Raw genomic sequence first — 23,851 nt, forward strand, 5'->3', positions numbered from 1 at the left:
TCTCAAGGCTGCAATAAATTCTTTAGCTGATTCCTCAGCTCGCTGATCTCTCAGCTCGAATGTGTGCCTCCACATAATGACAGATTGCTTGGGCTGGAAGTGTTCTTTCAAAAGTTTCTTTAGATCAGAGTATGAAACAGCTTCTAGCGAGGCCGGGGCGACTAGATTCTCGGCGATCTCAAAGGCGTCTTGCCCACAAACGCACAACATTGTGGCAGCCTTTAGTCCATCTTCCCTTATCTGATTCACTCGGAAGTAAGTCTCCACCCTTGCAACGTAAGATTCCCATTTTTCCGGGTGAGAGACATCAAATTCAGATAAACGCCCGATTTTCGCCATGATCAAGGGACAGGGTTTTCTTCAGCCACACTCACCCTCCAGCGATGCTGTACTGGCAGGATAGACGCTAACTTCAACGCCGTCGTCCCTCTTCCGGACTTCTTTTTGGGTGAGTCTATAAGCTTCCCTAGCTAACTAGACTAAATCCCACCTTCGTCGCCAGTGTTAAGTCCGGTGATGAAAGGCGAAGGAGGCAATTCATGTTACAGAACAGATCTTTATTCTCACTCTATTACAGCTAACAACCAAACAAGAGCAGAGGCACGCAGGCCTCTTTTTATACCCCCAGATCCCCGGGCAATCACAACCAATAGCAGGCAGTCTTTTCCCGCCTCGCACATGCGCGCTAGGCCGGCGCCACTCAGTCTGGTCCCGGGCAGCTTTTGCAATGCCCGGGACTCTTGCATCATCCCGAGCCTGCTTCTGCAGGCTCAGGACACAACAGCACCTGTGACCATGGGGTTTGAGTTTCCTCCCACCTATGTACTGGGGCCTGAGGCATTTCAGACTGTGACTCAAAGTTCATGCACAGTTGGCACCTGTGAACCTGAGCCTCGATGGCTTTATCGAGCCCAGGCCACCAAAGATGGCTGCACGCAAGTGCTTTCATCCTTACTATACCAGGATGTCCCTCATGCAGAGAGAGGCTGGGATTACTACCCTACTACTACCCTACTACTACCCTACTACCCCATAACAGGCACCCCTTGAAAGTGGAAAGTTCATGCTTCTTGTGCCAGAAGCTTTGGAACTCAGTATCTGGGCACGTGTCAAGCCATTCAGACAACACTCAGGACAGCACGCGTGTAAGCGTGTGATCAGTGGCAGTTTCTGCAGCCACGTCCCTAGCATTTAGGGGAGATTCAGGCAACTCCTGAATGGAAAGAATATTAATGGCAGGAGCAGGATCTGCCTCTATCTGTTTAAGAGATAATCTGCTGAGGCCGTCTGCGTGGCCCATTTCTTTTCCAGGTTTATGAATTAGAGTGTGGTCATATGCTGACAGGAAAATGGATCATCTCAGCATACATGGAGAAATAATATGTGGTGTCTGTTTGTTAGTGGTAAATAAACCCAGCAGAGATTTATGGTCTGTGTAGACCATGAAGTGGCGGCCATATAAGAAATCATGGAATTTCTTTATGCCAGCCACTATGGCCAAGGCTTCTCTGTCAATCTGAGCGTAATTCCACTCTGCAGATGACAGAGTCCTTGAATAGTAGGCCACAGGGACTTGTGTCCCATCAGCCTTCAGATGGCTAAGTACTGCTCCCACCCCATAAGGAGATGCATCGCATGCGATGCATACAGGCAATTGCTCATTGAAATGCACTAACACAGCATTTGAAGAGAGCAAGGCCTTAACCTCATTGAAACTTCTTTCATGGACTTTAGTCCACTGCCATGGAGCCTGCTTGTCTAAGAGCCGGTGTAACGCCTCAGCCACTGCAGCCTTATGTGGACGGAATGTGTGATAGAAAGTTAAGAGTCCCACGAAGGCTTGCAGCTCACTTTTGGACTTGGGCCTTGGGGCCTGCTGAATCGCTTGAAGCTTGGATTCAGCAGGGTGAATGCCTTGGGCATCAATCCTGAACCCTAAGAAGTCAGTGGAAGTGACTCCTATCTTGCATTTATCCTGTTTCAATTTAAGGCCTGCTTTGCGAAAACAAAGCAAGACAGCCTTTAACCTTTCTGCTAAATTTTGAGATGACTCCCTAGCAATGAGGATGTCATCGAAGTAGGGACAGACCCCAGAAATACCCCGAAGTGTGCGCTCTATGACACTTTGGAATATGCCAGGGGCTACATTTACCCCAAATTGTAGTCTTTTGACCTTGAAGGCCTCCCTATGTGTTACAATCGTCTGGGCCTCTGCAGATGCCTCATCAATAGGGAGCTGTTGATAGGCCTGTGCCAGGTCAAGTTTCGCAAAAATGCACCCCCCCTTGAGGGAGGCCAGAATGTGGCTTACAACAGGCACTGGATATGCGTGCTGTTGCAACACTTTATTCAGTGTGCACTTATAGTCTGCACATATACGGATTTCCCCATTAGCCTTTAGAGACGTTACTATGGGGGTTTCCCATGGACTAGAATCCATAGGTTCTAAAATGCCCTGCTTGAGCAATTTGTCCAGCTCAGCATCTATCTTACTTTTGAAGGCAAAAGGCACCCTTCTAGGCTTGACCCTGATGGGCGTGATAGTTGGGTCTAACCGTAGTGCAATGGGAGGCCCCTTGTAGGATCCTAGCTCTGAACTAGCAAACCCCTTGCAAACCTCTGCAAGGCCCGATGTTTGCAAGTTGTGCAGCCCAGTTACTTGGATTCCCAGAGCCTCGAACCAATCGAGTCCAATAAGACTCGTAAGTTCACCCCCACCTACCACCACATCCAGGAACCCCTCAAAGTCCTTTCGCTGTACTTTGAGTGTGGCCTTTCCCTTTACATTGACTTTAGAATTCTGTTGGAATATTCATGAGCAGGAAGAGTCATGTGGTAGCTCAGTCAGCCAATGTGAGTAAAGTGCTACTGAGTCTGTGCAAAAGGGTATTGAGTTAGAAGCTGGGTTTCAGTTTCAGTCTCAGGTCTGTCTCTGCTGTAAGAAGTCTACATTGTGTTATGTTGCTGTAAAGAAGAATGTATGGTATTGTAAATATTTTGCTATGAATATAAAGAGTTTATTTGAATCAGCTAAATGCAGTCAACTGTGAGAGCTTCTGATTTATTTTCACCAATAGAGAAATTAAAATTCTCTAACAAATTCTGAAAATCAGTAAGTATTAGATTTGATGGCCTGGCTTTAACTCGAAGGCCAGTACTGCTGCAAATCCTTTTGAAGGTGTCAAGTGAAATGATTGATAGAGCGGACCCTGTGTCCAACTCCATCAATAAGGGAACCCCTTGCAACCTCACATCAATGCAAAGTTTTTTCTTAAGGGGCTTGTGTGTCCCTGTCCTTAGAATACTCCTGCATGATGCGCAGACACCCACCCTGTGTTGGCTGGGGACCCTGGTACCTTTCTGAAGCAATTCTTCCCGAGGTTGGACCTTCTGGCGACCCAATCAGACGGAGGCAATGTGGCCTTGCCTGCCACATGCCCGGCAAATGGCGGAGCAGAACCTGCAGTCAGCTTGCTTGTGGTGTCCTCCGCACCTGAAGCACTGAAGAGATGCTGGGGCCTTGTCCGGACGCCCCTTCGGCCTCCTCTCAGCTGGCTGGTGAAGTCTGTCCACCTCCTCTTCAGGATCCGCTTCTCATTCTTCTCGAGTGTCCTCTTGATGGACGGTAGCGGTGGCTGGAGGGTTCCTGGCGAGCTGCAAAGCCTTCACAGCACCGCCTGCTGCTTCTTCAGCTGCCACCTCTCTTAATGCATCTTGAAACAAGACCTCTTCTTTCGCAAAGATCTTTTGTTGGAGGTCTCTACTTCTTAAGCCACACACGAAGTGATCGCGCAGCCTTTCTTCCAGATCCTTGAACTCACAAGGTCTGGCTGCTTGTCTTAAGGCAGCAATAAAGTCCGCAGCAGATTCACCCGGCCTCTGGTCTCTCTGCTCGAATGCGTGCCTCCAAGCAATGACAGATAATTTCGGCTGGAAATGTTCCTTCAACATCTTCTTCAAGTCAGCGTATGTTACTGACTCCAGAAGTGCAGGGGCCACCAGATTTTCCGCGATGTCAAAAGCTTCCTGTCCACAGGCACACAGAAGAGTTGCTTGCCTTCAGGCCGTCTTCTCTTATTTGATTTACTCTAAAATAGTTCTCCACCCATGCTATGTAGGAATTCCATCTCTCTAGGTGGGAGACATCAAAATCAGTCAAGTGTCCGATCTTCGACATCGTAAACTTTATGACCCTCACTAATTGCCTCCTCTGCAAGCTGATGTTTGGGAAAGGGTCCTTTTGCCGAGCTCACCTCCAGCGACGCTGTACTGGCAGGCTGAGTCGCGAATGGAGGACGCCATCTTCCCGATCGCCAGGACTTCCTTGGTGAGTCCTAATTCTTTTTCTTGCTTGCAGGAATCCCACCTTCATCGCCAGTGTTGTGTTTTCGGTTCGTTGGCAATTGATGAAGATACATGGTGAAAACAACAAGCTCTTTATTTCTTTCTCCTACAACCAAGCGAACAGCAAACACGCATGCCTTTTATAGGGCCAGAAACCCAGACAGTGTGAACCAATAGGAATTGACCATTTTCGCGCCTTGCACATGTGCACAAGGCTGGTGCCACCCTGTCTGGTCCCGGGCAGCTTTTGGATTGTCCGGGACCATTTGCAACAATTCTGAGCCTGCTTTCAGCTGTTGCAGGCTCAGGACACAACAGTATCTGTACAAACAGTATACTATATATACAAAAACATGTCTAACAAGAGGGACACATCCATGCTATTCCAAGATTGAAAGTATAGCCTGGTTGTCAAGGCCACCTGGATTGTCATCAGGTTAGGAACTACAAAAATCTCTGAAGGGCTCTCTTTCCAGAAGACAAGACAGACATTGTGACAGAGAAAGACACACTTCCTGAGTATTGATGTATTGTTTAATTGATGGCAGCCAATGCATGTTAACTCTGCCAACTTTTATAGATGGGCAGAAAACATGGGAAAGTAGACATGGAAACCTTTATACAATAAATGATAGCCAGCATCTTGAATAATTCAAGAGGCTACCAACAATCAGTGCAATTTGCAAAAGTGTGTGACACTGACATACCAAAGAATGCACATCACATCCTGCATCCTGCATTTTGGATTAGTTGAATCATCTGAATGGTCTTCAAGAGCACCCCATGTACATTGTGTTGTAGTAGTCGAGCCATGAACTGAATAAGGTAGGAGTAACTGTTTGAAGGGCCTTCCAGTCCAGGAAGGTGTACAACTGGCACACCAGATGAAGCTATACAAAACTGTTCTTGGCCACAGTTGCCATCTACTCTATGAACAGGAGTTGAGAGTCCAAGAAGACTCCCAGATTGTGCACCAGAGTTTAATGAGGAAGTGTAACTCCATTCAAGATTAAAGATGAAAATTGCTGAATGCAGTGTGCTCTAAATTCTATAGCCACTCAGTAGTAGGATTAACAAGTAATCCTTAATGGTACTACATCTACATGGAGGGAAGTAAGCAGTGGGGTACCACAAGATTCTGTCTTAGGCCCTGTACTGTTCAATATTTTCATAAATAACTTAGATGAGGGAATAGAAGGGGATCTCATCAAATTTGCAGATGACACTAAACTGGCAGGAATAGCCAACACCCCAGAAGACAAGCTCAGAATCCAAAAAGATCTTGACAGACTTGAACAATGGGCCCTATCCAAAAAAATTATATTTAATGCGGAGAAAAGCAAGATTTTACACCTGGGCAGGAAAAGCCAAAGGTACAAGTACAGATTAGGTGAAATCTGGCTCAAAAACAGTAACTGTGAGAGGAACCTTGGAGTCCTAGTGGATGATCACTTAAACATGAGTCAGCAGTGTGCAGCAGCAGCAGCCAAAAAAGCTATTATAATCCTTGGTTGTATACACAGAAGCATAGAATCAAAATCATGTGAAGTATTAGTACCACTTTATAAAGCCTTATAAGGCCACACCTGGAATACTGCATTCAGTTTTGGTCATCACATTACAAAAAAGATGTTGAGACTTTGGAAAAAGTGCAAAGAAGTGCAACTAAAATGATTAGGATTTGGGAATGGCCAGTCTAGAGAAAAGGACTAGGGGAGACATGATAGCAGTATTCCAGTAGTGGAGAGGCTGCCACAAGGAGGAGGGGGTCAATTTATTTTCCAAAGCACCAGAAGGCAAGACAAGAAACAATGGATGGAAACTAATCAAGGAGAGAAGCAACCTGAAATTAAGGAGAAACTTCCTAACAGTGAGGACAATTAACCAGTGGAGCAGCTTGCCTTCAGACATTGTAGGTGCTTCATCACTCGAGGTTTTTAAGAAGAGACTAGACAGCCACTTGTTTGAAATGATAGGGACTCCTGCTTGAGCAGAGGGCTGAACTAGAAGACTTCCAAAGTCTCTTCCAGTTCTATTCTTTTCTGATTCTGATTCTGATTCTGAAGTCCAAGTAAATTATGTCCATAGCATTTTGCTGATCCACTAATTTGTCACTTTGTCAAAGAGTGCAGTAAGATTGGTTTGCTATGTTCTGTTTTTGATAAACCTATGTTGGCTTCTGATTATAACCTTGCTTGCCTCTAGGTGTTTGAAAATTCTCTTTTCCAGAATCTTCCTAGGTATTGATGTCACCCTAACAGGTCTATAATTTCCTGGATCAATTTTTTTCCTTTTTTGAAGATGGGAACCATGTCAGCTCTTTTCCAGTCCTCTGGTAGTTCCCTGGTGTTCCAGGATTTTTGAAACATACGGTTCAGTCTGAGATCATGTCTGCCAGCTCCTTTAGAACCCTCAGATATAATGCCTCTGTACCTGGTGACTTCAACTCATCAGTTGGATAGGTGTTGTCTTACCATTTTCTTGCCTATTTTGACTTGTATTCCTAAACTTTTGTTGTTGTTGTTGTTAATTGCGAAGTCGTGTCCAACCCATCGCGACCCCATGGACAACGTTCCTCCAGATCTTCCTGTCCTCTACCATCTTCTGGAGTCCATTTAAGTTCACGCCTACTGTTTCAGTGACTCCATCCAGCCACCTCATTCTCTGTTGTCCCCTTCTTCTATTGCCCTCAATCTTTCCCAGCATTAGGCCCTTCTCCAGTGAGTCCTTCCTTCTCATTAGATGGCCAAAATACTTGAGTTTCAACTTCAGGATCTGGCCTTCTAAAGAGCAGTCGGGGTTGATCTCTCCTAGGACTGACCGGTTTGAACGCCTTGCAGTCCAAAGGACTCGCAGGAGTCTTCTCCAGCACCATAGTTCAAAGGCCTCAATTCTTGTCTCTCAGCCTTTCTTATGGTCCAACTTTCACATCTATACATTGCAACTGGGAAAACCATGGCCTTGACTATACGCACTTTTGTTGGCAGGGTGATGTTCTCTGCTTTTTAGTATGCTATCTAGATTTGCCATAGCTTTCCTCCCCAGGAGCAAGCATCTTTTAATTTCTTGGCTGCAGTCCCCATCTGAGGTGATCTTGGAGCCCAGGAAAATAAAATCTGTCACTACCTCCATTTCTTCCCCATCTATTTGCCAGGAATTGAGAGGGCCGGATGCCATGATTTTGGTTTTCTTAANTAGCCCTGCCTTTCTCATGATGTGCTCTGCATATAAGTTAAATAGGCAGGGCGACAGTATACAGCCTTGCCGGACTCCTTTCCCAATTTTGAACCAATCAGTGGTTCCGTGTCCAGTTCTCACTGTTGCTTGTTGACCCACATATAGGTTTCTCAAGAGACAAATTCCTAATCTTTTACAATACTATTTTTGATAGGTTGGACTGCAAAGAATGATTTAAGCAGTTCTGCTTTCTCCCTGCTGCTTATCACCTTGCATTGTCTCCCATTAATGGACCGATAGTTTCCTTTATCTATTTTCTTATTTTTCATATTTTGAAATAAGCTTTTTGCTTTGTTTTGTTTTTCACATTTGTTGTAATCCTTAGTTTATTTTGAGCCTTACCTTTCCTGACTTCATCTATGCAGGTTCAGGCTATATGCTGATATTCTGCCTTAGTTATGGGCCCTTCTTTCCACTTTTTATATTTGTCCTTTTTGTCACTCAGTTTATTAGAGAATTCTTTGTGCAGCCATGCCAGTTTTTAATTTTTCTTCTTCAGTGGTATAGTGCCAGACTGGGCTTTTATAAAGTTCCCCATTCTTACGTACCTTAGTTTTCATCATTGTTCTGCTGTATGTTTGTAGAGATATAGTTAATTTTTATATATAGTGCAACTCCACTTCCTCTTTTTTGAGGTCTGTTTCTTTTAAACAATTTAAATCCCTCCAGCTGCATATTCCATTTATGGGTTTCAGTAATAGCAATGATGTCATATCTGCCCATGTGTACTTAGATGTCAAATTCACCCTGTTTGCTCCTCATACTTTTGAGCAGTGGTGCAAAGGCAAAGTCCCTTTGCTTCTACACAACTGTTTTGTTCTTAGTTCCCCTTCTTTCTTACCCCTTGTTTGATTGTCCTGAGGTTTGTGATTGGAATTAGCTTCTAATACTTCATCTCCCTCCCCTCTGGTTTTACTTTAAAGCTCTTCAGATAAGGCAATCCAGTTGGTTTCCAAAGGTATTCTTCCCAGTTCTTGTCAGGTGTAGCCCATCCCCTGCCAAAGGACCCCCCATGCAGATTTTGTAAACCATGGTCTAAGAATCTAAAGTTCTCTCAATGGCATCATCCCCTAAACCAGTGGTTGTCTTCCAGAGTTCTTCATTTCCTCATTTGATGCCTACCTTTTGTGGGGAATATAGAAGAAAAAACATCTGTACCCCAATCTGTTTGGTTTTTATGCCTAGTTGCTTGTAATTTCTTAATATTATTGTCAGGGACGTTGTCATATCATTTGTCCATATGAAAGAGGAGAAATGGATAAAAAAATCTATTGGATTAATTATTTTAGTAAGTCCCTCAGTCATGTCATTGATAGTTGTACCTGGGAGACAACTAACCACCCTAATTTGGTTGTCTGTTCTACAAATTGTTGGTTCAGTTCTCATGAGAAGTGAATCACCTATCACCAACACCTGCCTTTTTTACCCTTAAGGACATCTGGTCTGACTTTGCTACATTTGATCTTACCCAAAAGGTTGAGAAGAGATGTTGTTGCTCTACTTGAATTTGAAAATCTTTTGTGGACTATGATTGTAAAAAGACAGGATGATGAAACTTGGAGGGGACTGTGGTTACCAGAATCAAAAAGCCAAAAGTTCATATGCACAATGAAAAAAAATTATATGCTTAGAAACTCTTTGTCATCTGGAGAACTGTTTCTACCATGGAGATAGGGCAAAAAATGTCAGACAACGAAGGGGAGCAGGAAGAGATGGAGACCTGGGGGGAAGCCTCTTTGAGACTATGGGACAGTGAAGAGACCCCCGGGCTAGAAGAAGAGGCATAGAACCCCCTGGGAGTGTGTGGCCAACCAAAAATCTGGAGGTCGACCAGAGTCAGGAGATTGGAACACTGGGACAAATCTCCCTCCCGGAGTAACTCTCAGCTGAGGGAGCCAGTCTCAAGTCTGATGCTCCACAGAGGAATGTGAATCCATGCCAGACCCCCATGCTTCAGTGCTCAAGCAAGCGATCGATTACTTGGAAAACCTCTGACAAGCTGAGAGCTCAAGATCTCACAGAGTGGCCAAACTTACCTCCAGTGTAACAGCCCAGGGTGGCAGTTGATTGAATGCTTCCAGGAGGGATTGGCCAATGAAGGTGTCATGTGTCTGATTAACGAAACACTTAAAAGGACTTTCAGGCATATTTTTAATCCTAAAAGCATTTATTAAGGTTACAGAGATGTCAGTACGGCATGGTGGAAATGCTTAGATCTGAGATTCTTTTCCGTTGCACCTACATTCCAGGCATTTTTCCCTCCCTTATTTTGGGGTCATGGTTCACATCTTCCAATTAACTTGGAAGATGTGATTTACTTCCGGTTTCTTTTTCCCGGGCTTTCCTTATTCTCCTCCCCTTTCACTGTTGCCTGATTTAACTATAAAAATACCAGACAGTTCTGCATTTTGTCAAAGCAAGAATATACAGTATTTGCAGTGTTGACAGAAGGATTCTACACCTGCCTATCAAGGGGATCTCCAAAGACCCTCCAGGTCTGGTATGTTCTGGCAGATGAGGTGGAAATTGATCTGGCCAGATACCACACCCACACCAACTGAGAATAGCGACAGTAATTTGGGCCAGAAAAACAGGAGCCCTCAAAGCCAGGGAAATGGAACCTTAGCTTTGCTGTCTTAATACTGGATGCTTTCACTACAGGAAAGAAGGTCATCAGGCTGCTGACTGCCAAGCCCCAGCATCGACTCCATTACGGGAACCAAAAAAGAGTGGCAAGGAATCCATCAAGCCCAAAGAGACAGCATTCAGAGAAGTGGAGGTCGTAGAGTTCCCCCCTCTCACCAATGGTCATGAGGGAACTCTGACCAAAGACCCCAAGGCCAGAACAGTGAGCAACAGCAGAGGAGATGACAACCTGGTGATAAGTCACACCATAACACCAGTAACTATCCAAGTAGAACTAACGGTGACTTCCTTGGGGTGCAAAGATGTATTGACTGCTCTACTGGACTCTGGGTACACTACTGGTAGGTGCCTAATCAGCCCTGGCATAGTGAGAAATTGGGGATGTGCCTTAGGGAACTGAAAACTCTAATAGCATTCTTCCAGTTAGATGGGATGATAGTGGGGGGGAGGTCCTCGCCACATTTGCTACCAAATCATTGAAGATGAAAATGGGGCCCCATGAGGAAAGTATCAGCTTCACAGTGGTGCCCAGTATGGGCAGACCCATGGTATGTAGGACTAGCCTGGTTAGAGAAATGAAACCCCTTGGTAGACTGGAGGAGGAAAATCCTGAAAATCTGGCAAAGACAGAGTGGGGAGAAAACCACGGTGAAAGCAGGCTCATGCCCCCCCGCCAATTAAGAAAGTAAAAGGGGAAAGTGCAGCAGCAGCTTGCGAAAAGGAAAACCTCATTTCCCTAATCCCAAGAGAGTACTGGGACTTAAGAAAAATATTTAATGAACAGGACTCGGATGTCCTTCCATCCCACCAACCCACAAACTGCACCACTGAAATTCTATCTGGGGCCAAATTAACCAAACTGAAACTCTATCCCTGAGAGAACTGGAGGAATTGAGGACATTCATAGATAAAAACTTAGCTAGAGCACTGGAACTGCCATGCGTGACTTTGTGGGTTGAATAAAACATTCAACCCACAAAGTCACGCATGGTAGCTCCACTGCTGTTCAGCAAAAAGAAAAAAAGACAACTCCCTACATCTATGTGTGGACTATCATGGGCTCAATGCAGTTTAAGTGGAAAATGTATACCACCCTGCTGCTAATGAAGAACATGTTAACTCATCTAGCAAAAGAGATTTATTTTTTTTACCAAACTGGACTTGATGAAAGCCTATTACTGAGTGCAAATCAAGGAAGGAGATGAGTGGAAAACTACATTAATCTGCCCCCTGGGATATTTCCAATTTCAAGTTCTCCCATTTGGACTGCAAGGCCCCCCTACCATTTTCATGCAGCTGATTAATGAGGTTCTGCACGAGCACTTATACAAAGGGGTCTGGTGTGCTGCTGAACCAATCCTTAAACACCCAGACTCCAACGCATCTTTTGTCATCCAGGCTGACACCAGTGATATAGCAGTTCTCCTTCAGAAAAATAAAGAAGGGACCCTGCAGCCTGGTGCCTACACCTCCTGAAAGCTCCCAGATGCAGAGCATAGGTGGGCAGTTTGGGAAAAGGAAGCCTGTGTGGTGCGATCAGCACTTCTCACTCGGAGACATTTTCTAGAAGGGAGCAAGACTCCTTTTGAGGTGTGCACAGACTACAAGAACCTAGAAGCATTAAAAACACCTTGGAAACTATCTCCAAAACAGGTGTGGTGGGAACAGTATTTTAAGCTTGTAAGCCAACAAGTACGTGCAGACAAAGCCTAAAGGTGAAGCAAAGAAAGGCTTCATGTTACAAGCTTTGTGAAGGAAAACAAATTTGTTGCTTAGCCCCAAACTTCAGTTGCATGGGCTGGCTTCTATCTATGCTAAAAAAGTCAATGAAATGCTTCTAAAGAACTGCCTATCCCCACCTCCCAAGTTTAACTGTATTTGCTAAGAAAAGCAAAGACTTTTTTTCTCCTAAAGTTTCCCTGCTAATGTCTTTGGAGGTAAAGCACTTGCTGGCTCTATCTCTCAAACTAACTGCTATTTATGCTAATTTGGCCAAAAAAGAGAAGCTTACAAGAAAGGGTTGCTGGTTCTTCCTCCCCCATGCTGGGGAAGAAAGCTGGGGCTTTGCTGGCGTCTTGGAAAAAGCCAGCGGGCTTCTAGAACTCTGCAACATGGCTCGGCAATGCAGCAGCCTTCTCCTTTCATAGCCCAGCCTCTGGAGATCTTGGAAAGGTAAGTCAGCAATCGGAGTGGGGTGGGGAGAGCAAAGTAGAGCAGAACATGTGGAACCCGTCTGGCTGGCAAAACAGACCCAATATCTATGAGGAACAGATGGGGCAGGATGGATAAGGAGAAATAGTGGTGGGTGAATATGCGTGGGGTGGGGGTGGGCATGCTGCAGTGTCTCTATGGTTGCTCATAAGGGTGAATGACCGCAGGAGTATTGCAACAGTTATAATTTTGCGACGGTACTTTTGGGGATGTCGTTGTAATTTTGAACCATCACTAAGTAAACTGTCATAACTTGAGGATAACCTGTACCCTGACAAACCCCACTGAAATGATCTATTAACCACTCTTTTTCTTTTCTCTTTCTCTCTTAGGACTAGCCTTTTCTTTGATGGGGGCAGAATGTTAATGCTTCAATCCTGCTTTTCCCCATCACAGCTTTGCCAATGCCACACTGCCATGAACCCTGGGGGAGAGGGGAAAGGAGCTACCAAGTAGGGAGGGAAGACATAAAACCAAAACCACTTCAAGTGCCTATCAGAGACATTGGCTGACTGACCCCAAGGTCACAACCATGGGAATGAAATGCGGATCGTCAAGTTTGCCAATCATTAGGACTGTTACCAAAACAATTTGGTTGAATCCAAGTGGACACCAGGGAGATAGTCAATGGGGAGGATATAGAAAAGGGGAAAGTGGGCAGTTTTCGCACTCAAACTTCAGATCTGTTTTTTTCTATCTTGTAACCACTTAGATTTGGAAAAGTATTCCTTTCACTATGAATGCAGTCGAAGGCTCTTTTTTCCTAAACCAAGTCAGGACAAGTCCGACACTCTCTTCAGAATTTCAGAACTGATTCTGGAGTGGAATGTGGAAATGCTTTAGTAACATGTGCTTTTCTTGCTTCTCATCCAAGAATCTTCTTCAGTTTTGACTTCAGAACAGAATTGAAGAAGGTTCTTGGATGAGAAGCAAAACATTACAAAAAAATAGATAAAGGAAGTCCAGTTGCCTTTTGGAAAAGCACCATGGGACTGCTTTAACAACAGAAATTTAAATATAAATTTAGAGCATTATAGATCATGTTCAGCTCTTAATGTTCATTAATAATAAATAATTTACTTTTAACATAGCAGTTGTAAATGTTAATTAATAGTACTAAATTGGAGTCAGGATAACTTTAGTATTTGAATCAATGTGAGCACCTGTCAGACCCTCAATGTATTTCTTTTCATATGCCTTTCCTTTTTGGGTTCTGCCATTCTGTTGGGAGGGGGAGGCTTGTGCTTAGAAAGCGACCTATGTATCTTCTACAATGTATTTCCTTTGCTTTGTTCTATCCACTTTGAAGTACTTTACTTGGGGTGTGAAAGGAGGGAGGAATGGGCCTTTGGCCATCTGCCTTATCTCCAGTCAGATGGGAAGGAGCCATGGAGAAAACTGACAGCCTTGAGAATGGTGCCTTATCGCTTGTTTCCCACAGCAACTTAACACTTATTGATTGGTTCAAATCAAACTGGCCAGTTGGACATTTGGGGAGGGGTTTGAAAGGGTTCTTTTAATGTAATGTTTCATGTGGAAACTCCTTATCCTGCCTTATTCTCCTGCTATCAATAACTTCTAATAAAAGTTCCTGTGAAACAATGCAAGTTTCAAGAGTTCTGCTTTCTTGGGAGAATTAATTGAGGCAGGTCCTTACATTAGGCAGGATCTGCAAAATGGCCAACCCAGAGGGAAGAAAACCCCTACCGTGGGGACCATGCACATGATGTCTAACCACGGCAGTGAGAGGGAAGAAACCGAGCACTGGGTACAGGTCTCCCCGAAGGCTTGCCTTAGTGACAGCTCCTCTGACTTGGGAGACGAGACTGTAAACAGGGAGAACTTCTCAAAGCTGAGATGGTCGATTGGCATTGGAAAGAAGGAGGACTGGGAAGGGAGGTCCTGGAAAGTAACCATCGACCGCAGGAGCTGAATGTCAAGTTCTTTGAAGTGTTTCATTAGTCGGAACCATGACACTGAAATGACATGAAATGGAGCATTCGCTTAATCTCAGCGAGGAAAAGGACAAAGTGCCAACCCGAGCTGATCACTTCCTAAAACAAGCCATAAACCTGATGGTGGAGGCCTTCAAAAACCTCAAAGAGGAAGAGGCCGATGCCTGCCAAGACGAGGTTGAAAAGAGACTGGAGGAGGAGGCTGGAAGGGGAGAGAGAGAAACCATCAACACCGTGGATGTCATGGGGGCCATGACAGCAGCAATGACCCCAGCTCGAGCCACACCAGGTGGTGGTGATGGTCACACTGAAGAAGGGGGATTCACCGACCTGAGTGTAAGACTACCCTCTGGGCATGAAGTTCAATGAGGACCCTCAGCAACTGGGGTTGTTCCTGGCCCACATCCTGACCTTTATGCATGAGTATGGCCGAGAGCTCCCTAGTTAGGGCACCCGGGTCAGGGTCGTTACCCTGGCCCTGGAAGGTATGGCGGCTTGGTGGATGGTGACCCTGCACAATGCTGAAGCACCCGAACTTCACAACTTCAACTGCTTCATGGCAGCATTGAGGCAGTGGTTTGAATATCCCTTGGCCAATTGGAAAGCCCAGGATTGCATTAAGATGGTCAGGCAGGGCCAACGCCCATGGCTGAATACACTGAAGATTTTTGAGATCTGGCTTGCCGTCTCAACTGGCCAGAGGATATCTTAGTGAGCTGTTTTAAAGATGGGCTGAATGATGACCTCTACCATGCTTGCATTGCCCAAGGAGCCCCTGTGCATCTCCATGACTGGTGCATCCTAGCCAAAAAAGCAGAGATCAACCAAGCCTGGAATCAACACCACTTCGGCTGGGCATGGAGATGTTCTCCACCAGAGAGGAAATGAGACACAACAACTGCCGCAGCAACCGTGCACTCAACTGCTTGTTTAAAGTGCGGCAAAGAGGGCCATCGAGCCGCAGAATGCCATTCAAAAACTCTGGTAAGAAAAGGAGACCAACTTGGGGGGGAACTGTTAAAACTTCCCAGTGTCCCAGGGAGACTGAGATGAAAAACGCTGAAGTCATGGAGTTCCACCCCACTGAGAAATGGGGAGAAGGAACTCCGACCCCACTGGAGAAGGGTCCAGAGATGTCTGACAGCAACTACGATGATGAACCCTTGGTAAGTGGACCCATTGCACCAATTATCATGTCCATAGAACTTTTAATCCCAGGCATGGAGAAGATAGCCCTGAAGACCTTATTGGACTTGGGCTGCACAAGATGTTTAATAACCCTGGTGGGAAATTTGGGGGTTCATGTAAAGAGACTAAAGAAGCCAATCTCATTCTGTCAATTAGATGGGTCTATTGCAGGGGGCATCCCGGCCACCCTCACCATGGTACCCATGAATTTAACCAAGGGGAGCCACACTGAGACCTTGAATTTTATAGTGACCCCTGGCATGGAGTGGTCCCTAGTCCTAGGACTGGCCTGGTTAAAAAAATGGAACCGACAAGTGAACTGGAGAACAGGAGGCTTGAGATTCCCTAAGGAGAAACCCCTCTCACCTGATGGCCGCCACAGCCCCAGAGTGAAACCTAAGTGTGAAGTGGTGGCAGCACTTAACAGTAAGAAACCAAAAGGCATACCCTGAGAGTACACTGAGGTTTTTAGTGAGAAATGCTCCAATGAACTACCCCCTCACTGTCCCACAGACTGTGACATTGAAATCATCCCCGGAGCAAAGTTGCCCAAACCCAAGCTCTATTTGATGACCCCCCCCCCAAGAGTTAGAAGAGCTGCACAAATTTATAAATAAAAATTTGGCACGCAGTTTCATCCAACCGGCTAGACCAAAAATGGCCGCTCCAGTGTTATTTCAAGAAAAAAAGAGATGGGTCTCTTCATCTCTGCATGGATTATAGATGTTTGAATGCTGTGTGTGTGGACAATGTATACCTCCTGCCCCTCATGAAAGACATGCTGGCTCACCTCTCAAAGGGGAAAATTTTCTCCAAGTTAGACCTATGAGAGGCATATTACTGGATCAGAATCAAGGAGGGGGATGAGTGGAAAACTGCTTTCAACTACCCCCTGGGGTGCTTCCAATTCAAAGTACTTCCATTTGGGCTACAGGGAGTGCAGCAGTATTTATGCAACTAATTAATGAGGTCCTCCATGAGCATTTGTACAAGGGGGTTTTGGTGTACCTGGATGACATATTAATCTACACCAAAATGAAAGCTGAGCATGTAAAAGTAGTCAGAGCAGTTTTAAATAAGCTCTGCACAGCCAAGCTATATGCTGAACTTTCAAAATGTGAGTTCCACAAAGAAAAAAAATGACTATTTGGGTTACCAGATTTCTCACAAAGGGGTGGAAATGGACCTAGAAAAGGTGCAGACTGTTTTGGAATGGGCTCCGCCATGCACCCCAAAACAGCTGCAAAGTTGTCTAGGCTTTGCAAACTTCTACCGACGATTCATCCCCTCCTTCCTCAGATCGCACTCCCCATTACTAACTTGCTGAAAAACCAAGGGGGAAAACGAACCAAAACCTAGCTAGCCTTATAAGTGGACTATGGAATGCGAAGCGGCATTTGAGAAATTAAAAAGACTTTTTTCCATGGAGCCAATGCTAAAACAAATCCAGAAAAGCTGTTTGACATCAAGGCAGATGCCAGTGATGTAGTGGTGGCCGCGGTGCTACTTCAGGAAAACCAGGAAGGTCAGTTGCAGACCTGTGCTTACACCTCAAAGAAACTCACAGAAACTGAACAATGATGGGCCGTCTGGGAAAAGGAAGCTTATGCTGTGCATTGGGCCCTCCTCACCTGGATCTTGTTCCTGGAAGGGAACAAGATCCCTTTCCAAGTATGGACTGATCATAAAAACTGCAAAGCACTAAAGACCCCCAGGAAGCTGTCCCCTAAACAGGCTCAATGGCCCCAGCACTTCCACCAGTTCAATTTTACTCTCCGGTACTTACCTAGGGGGGAAAACTTTTTGGCAGACTCCCTGCCACGGATGCCGCAATACAACAGCACGAATGCTGAAATAGTGAAACCACTGTTACCTACACAACAATTGGCAGCCCCAGTCACCACAAGGGTGCAAACTAAAAACGCTCCACCACTGGACAATACAGCAGCCACCAAATTCAGGCAAGCCCTGGAGAAGGACAAGTGGTTCCTCAGCCACAAAAATCTCTGTTCAATGTGAGAAAGGTTATCCTGGGTAGGGGGGAAATTATACATCCCCTACAACCCAGAGACTAAAGTTCATGCAGCTCTGCCACGATTTGAAACTAGCAGGACATTTGGGGTTTGTGAAAACCCTCCACCTCATAAAGAGGCAGTTTTGGAGGCCATCTCTAAAAAAGGACATTGAGAGCTATATGGCCAGTTGCCCCATCTGTGCAGCAGCTAAACGAAGACAGGGGAAAATGCCTGGTCTCCTGCAGCCGGTTGCAAAACCTTCAGCACCCTGGAGAGAGATCTCTATGGATTTTATTGTAGAGCTACCAGAAAGTGCAGGAAACACTGTAATTTGGGTAGTAACAGATTTATTCTCCAAGCAAGTCCACTTCATTCCTTGCCAGAAAATTCCAACTGCAAAAGCCTTGGCTATGATGTTTGTAAAACATATCTATTGGCTACATGGGGCCCCACAATGCATAATCTCAGATAGAGGGGTCCAATTGATCTCCAAGTTCTGGAGAGCCTTTTTGGACCTATTGTGTACTGACCAGGCTTGTCATCCAGTCATCATCTCCAAACGAATGGGTGGACAGAACAAACGAACTCAGTATTAGAACAATACCTGAGGTGCTTCATAATTTATCAACAGGACAATTGGACTGACCCGCTGCCATTTGCTGAAGTAGCCTATAACAATGCAATGCATTCCAGTACTGGTTACTTTCTAAGTGGCTAAAGGACAGTTTCAACCCGATGCCTGAATTACCTGCCAATGAACCTACCATCCCTTCCCTTAAGGAATGGATTAAGCAATTGCAAAATACATGGCAAGTCATCAGAAAAGTCTTAGACTAGAGAAGCCTATAAAGCTCAAGCAGATAAAAAAAGGATGGGACCCAAGCCTTTTAGGGTGGGGGACAGGGTATACCTCTCCACTAGTTTCCTGCAGTCCCTGCAGCCTTCAAAAAAGTTGGGCCCAAAATTTGTGGGACCCTTCCCTATTAAACTCATCATCAACCCAGTCACAGTAGAACTAAAACTCCCCAAAACATTAAGACAGATCCATCTGGTATTCCACTGCAGCTTACTAAAGCCCGAGATGAGTTCGCCTTTAAGGTTGGCAGTAGCTCCTCCACCACAACCTATTATGGTAGATGGTGAACAACATTTTGAGATCAGGGAAATTTTAGATTCCAGAAAGCATCATGGGGCCACCCAATATTTAGTGGCATGGAAGACCTCCCAGCCTCTCAGAATGAGTGGGTCTAGGGCCTTTTCAACCTTTTCACCCATTGTACCACTTTTAGGATATGGAAACATCTGAGTACCACCCGTCGCCTAGCAAGGTGTCAAAAACTTGATGACCAAAAAAAGGGAAAAAAGTGATAAAGTACAGGTAGTCCTCGACTTACAACAGTTTGCTTAGTGACTGTTTGAAGTTACAATGGCACTGAAAAAGTGCCCCCCAAGCCACAGCCAAGCAAGACACCTGCCTGCCCACCCGGTGGCGCTCTTCCTCCTTTCCGAGGTTTTCATTGTTGTGAGCATTTCTGTTGAGGACTGGCAGTGGGGATGGGGTGGTGGGGTGTTCGGTTTTTATTCCCTCTGCCTGCTGGGTGGTTGCAGCAGATTTTGGTCATTTCACATGACCCTGGGACACTGTGACCATCATAAATATGAATCAATTGCCAAGCATCTGAATGTAAATCACAAGATCCTGGAGATGCTGCAACATTCCAGCTGATCAGTGCTTCTTCTGGGCTCAGCGGAAATGCCAGGATCAGCACCTAGCTCCAGCTGGAGCCTGGTGCTGATCCTGGTACTTCCACTGAGCTCTGACAGCCCCGAAGAAGCACTGATCCTGGCGCTTCCGCTGAGCCCTGACAGCGCTGCAGCTCCAGCTATCTCTCACTCAGGCTTGTGCGGTGCTGCCACTGGTTCAGCTCATTCCCCTCCCCCACTACCACTTTCCTAGGATGGTCGCGTACCACCTGCCAGGTGCCAATGTACCACAGGTGGTACCCATACCACTGGTTGAAAAGTCCTGCCCTAGACTCCGCAAACATTTTCATGCACGTTACCCTGATAAACCTGACTAACTGCTATGTTTCATTTTCTCCCTGTTATTATTTTCTCTTCTCCAGGTGGATCATTCCTGTTTTTAAGGGGGGGGGCATGTCAGACCCTCAATGTATTTCTTTTCCTATGCCTTTCCTTTTTGGGTTCTGCCATTCTGTTGAGAGGAGGAAAACTTGTGCTTAGAAGGGGGGAAAGCAACCTGCCTTATCTGCAGTAGGATGGGAAAGAGCCGTGGAGAAAACTGACAGCCTTGAGAATGGCACCTTGTCACTTGTTTCCCACAACAACTTAACACCTATGGATTGGTTCAAATCAAACTGGTCAGCTGGACATTTGGGGAGGGGCTTGAAAGGGTTTTTTTAATGTAATGTTTCATGTGGGAAATCCTTATATCTTGCCTTACTCTTCTGCTATCAATAACTTCCAATAAAAGTTCCTGTTGAAACAATGCAAGTTTCAAGAGTTCTGCTTTCTTGGGAGAATTAATTGAGGCAGGTCCTTACAGTACCTCAAAATCATGCTTTAACATCATTGTGAAAAATGCCTTTAACCATGACTTTTGAAGCCATACTAAAAATAAAGTTGAACCTTTAATAAGTAATGATTGTAACATTCATAAACTGGAACCAACTCAATTAATCATGGTACTTCCTTTCCATTCATTACAGTGGAATGAATATCTCTTGCATAATTTAGACAGTGAGATAGGCAGTGCCTAAATTGATAAATAAATAAAAAATAAAAAATAAAAAATACTAATTTCTGTTCCTTTGTAGGACTGTAGTACCCTAAAGTGACTTCATTAGTATCAACATTCAGAATATCTACATTATTCATACTGTCACCTATTTAACTTTGGCCTTCATACATTTTCATGTATTTCACTTTATATTATTAATACTGCAAAATGGTGGTTATGATTGAAACTTTTAAAATATCATTCTACCTTCTCATAAAGATTATTTATCATTGCAGTTCTGAGAAAAGAAAAAAGATACAGATGAAATATGCAATTTTAAACATGCTATAAAATAAGGTTTTTTAAAGCGTAACTTACGTTGAAAATGCATTATTTTGATTTTCACAGCGTATTCCTTTGCAGCGATCAGGTTCATTTGTTTCATAATAAAAATATAGCTGGTTAAGTCCATTTGCAAAAGCTAGCAGTACAAGACAGTAGATGAAGAGAAATTTTAAAATATCCAGCAGCATTCTTCCAAGAGATATCTGTAGTGGTCCCAAGTGAGAATTTGCAGTGAATAATGAGATTAGACGCAAAGAACTAAAAATATTTGCAATAGCAAACAGGGCCTCTGCAACCAGTGTTGGATGCCACATATCCCAGCTCTGTCTTGCAAGCAGCCCACTGTACTGTAAACAAAATAATGAGACAATATTAACCAGTATTTCTCTATTGTAGCAGCCCTTTAAATCACACTTTTATTTTTTATGAACTCAAGAGTATGCCCAAAATAAAACTTGCTCATTCATTCATTCACTTATAGTGTTTCAGTTAATCCTGGGCAGCTTCCAAACAAAGATTAAAAAATATATAAAATTATTTAAAATCTATAAAACACAACTAATTAAAAATTTAAAAATTTAAAACAACAAAAACCTGGTGCCAATTCATGCTAACATACCATAATCTAATCTCCCAGCACCTGGGAGGAAAAAAAACAGTTTTTAAGGTTTTGTGGAAAGTTAAAAGGATGGATGCCTGCTAATGTAATGGGACAAAATGTTCTACAAGGCAGAGACTGCCATGGAAATGGCATACTTCCTAGCTCACATTAGATGACAATATTTGGGGGAAAGAACCAGGAATGTGCCCACCCCATCTGACCTGATAGCAAAAGCAGTAATGCAGGTAGCCTGTTCTGTGCCATCACTTTAAAGATAGTGTCCAGCACTTTGAATTGCATATTGAAACTGGAAACTAGCGCAGCTCACACAACAGAGGTATTACATGGGCAAACCTAGGGCCCCCATTACTTTGCATGATGCTGCATTCTGGACCAGTTTAATTTTTTGAGTGGCCTTCAAGGGCAGCCCCATATAGAACGTGTTGTAGTAATCCAGACAGGAAGTGACCAAGGCATGGGTGACCATGAACAAGGCCTCCTGATCCAGCAAAGGGTAGAATTGGCACACCAAAGGCCCCCCTTGCCATGGCTGCCCTCTACTCCTCAAGCAGGAGCCATGAGTCCAGGAGGATCCCCAAATTGCACATCAGCTCAATCTGGGAAGTACTACCCCATCCAGAGAATGGCCTCTTAAGAAGAGGGTGTACCATTGCCTCCTTCAAGGCAGACAGTACCATCTATTCCTGCAGAGAGGCATTAATCACTGTTTGGATCCAACCACATGCCACCTCCTGGGGCATGAATCCAGAACACAGGTGGCTCAACTCACAGCCTCAAGGACCCTGTCCACTTCCTCAAGAGTAACTGGCTTGAACTCCCAAGGTTCAGACATGTCTCCATCACATCCAAGGAGTCTGTCCAGTCAGAGTCCAATTCTGAGTGAAGTCGAGCGACTTTATCTAAAAGATGCTGAAAATATTCTTGCAAGAGTTCCTCCAGTTCCTTCTTATGCAGGAGAGATCTGATTACCTGAAAGGGGTTGCTGGTTGCCTATGAGCAAGAGAAGTAATAACACTTTGCCACTCTTATTGCCACAAGGTAAAGCCTAATGCAGGCTTTTAACTGTGCTTGGTTGACCTCACTCTTTGTAATCCTCCAGCAGCACTCTAGGTGTCTCTTATGTTGCTTCATCTCTCTGAGACACTTGGTGTGCCATAAAGCTCTATGAGATCCACGGACACAGAGAGTCAAAACAGATGGGATTTGGTCCATGGCTCCCATCATCTGTTCATCCCAAGCTGCAATGAAAGCTTCTGCCAAACAGTGCAACAGAGTTTCAGGGGAAAAAACCCTGCCCTCTGAAATTGCATTGGGTTCATCAGGAGTGAGCTGTTTGAATAGGCTCTGCCTCCCTGCAGTGGTGTGTGTGTGTGGGGGGGGGGCTGTGGAGAAATCTAGCATCAAGAGGTGGTTCATCCATGGCAGGGGAGTGATGTTAATGTCCCCCAAATCCAGATCATGATAACACATTACCCCAAGGCCTTTCTTTACAAAGTGATACCTAGCTAGAGCTTCTTTCTTTTCTTATTTTACTGTTCTATGAGAATAGGATATTCAGCTTCTCTATGCAGAGAATAGAGAATCCCTTCTCATAAAGGATTGCACATCACTGAAGAAATGTGAACTATGAACCAAATTAGTAGAAGTGTTAAAACAATTGAATCAAAAAAGAAATGTAAAATACTTCTGACTCTTAGATAAAGGAAGTTCATTTAGAAATTTAAACTGTCCATAAGGCTACAAGCAAGCCCATACTGTACCAACTTCTCTCACACTACCAGGGAATGGGCAACTAGCAGCAAACTGTTTCACAGCAAACAGTTGCTGTGAAATTAGAATAAGAATAATTTCATTCCCTAAAGAAGGCTAGTCAAAGAGCAATCTCAGATAGACTTAGGAGGAATATGAAGCAAGAGTCACAATAAATAGTAGGAACACTATTTTCATTTTTTGCCATGTGGACCTAGAGGATTGATAATAGATATGGATCACCACATACATTTGGCTCTATTTCTGTCATTTTTTATGCCTGGAATATGGAATGTCTAATATAAAACATGGAGGAAGATGGCTGTGTCATACCTTACAAGTAATAATGATATAAAACTGTTCATTGGAAGACATTGATGATATATACACATGGTACATAGTCATTAAATTGATTTTCTAACTTGTATGGCTGTATAGGACTGTAGAGTTAGTTGATTTCTAGGAAACAAAAACAATTTCCTTCAGTCTTTGGTCCTGGACATTGGATGTCTAAATAAACCTAAGTATAAACTTAAGAGAATTTGTTATCATAAACTGAGATGGTGAGCACTTACCAACTTGTTTATCAACTGCCCCATTTAGCGACAATTCAGTTACAACAGTGATGAAAAAATAGCTTTATGATCAGCCCTCACATTTATGACCTTCACAGGTTTATAAAGCAAAGGAAAGCTGAAATAAGATCATAAGAACAGCTGTGTTTTCACTTAGTGACTTTTTGCTTAATGACCAAGTTGTAAGCCCCAACTATTTTTATTTAACATGGATTTATATGCCG

At 44.3% G+C, this 23,851-nt stretch overlaps 1 protein-coding gene across 1 annotated transcript in view; it reads right to left on the minus strand.

Annotated features, from left to right (window-relative positions):
- TRPC4 (transient receptor potential cation channel subfamily C member 4) overlaps positions 1-23,851 on the minus strand; it is a 251,856-nt gene that overhangs the window by 112,201 nt on the left and 115,804 nt on the right. Inside the window, exon 5 of the mRNA XM_029285122.1 lies at positions 20,715-21,028. Coding sequence (XP_029140955.1) covers positions 20,715-21,028 — 314 coding nt within the window. The remainder of the gene's footprint in view (positions 1-20,714; positions 21,029-23,851) is intronic.

This window comes from Protobothrops mucrosquamatus, unplaced genomic scaffold (genome assembly GCF_001527695.2).
Source record: "Protobothrops mucrosquamatus isolate PMUCROS unplaced genomic scaffold, P.Mucros_1.0 scaffold1314, whole genome shotgun sequence".
In the NCBI taxonomy this organism is placed as follows: Eukaryota; Metazoa; Chordata; class Lepidosauria; order Squamata; family Viperidae; genus Protobothrops; species Protobothrops mucrosquamatus.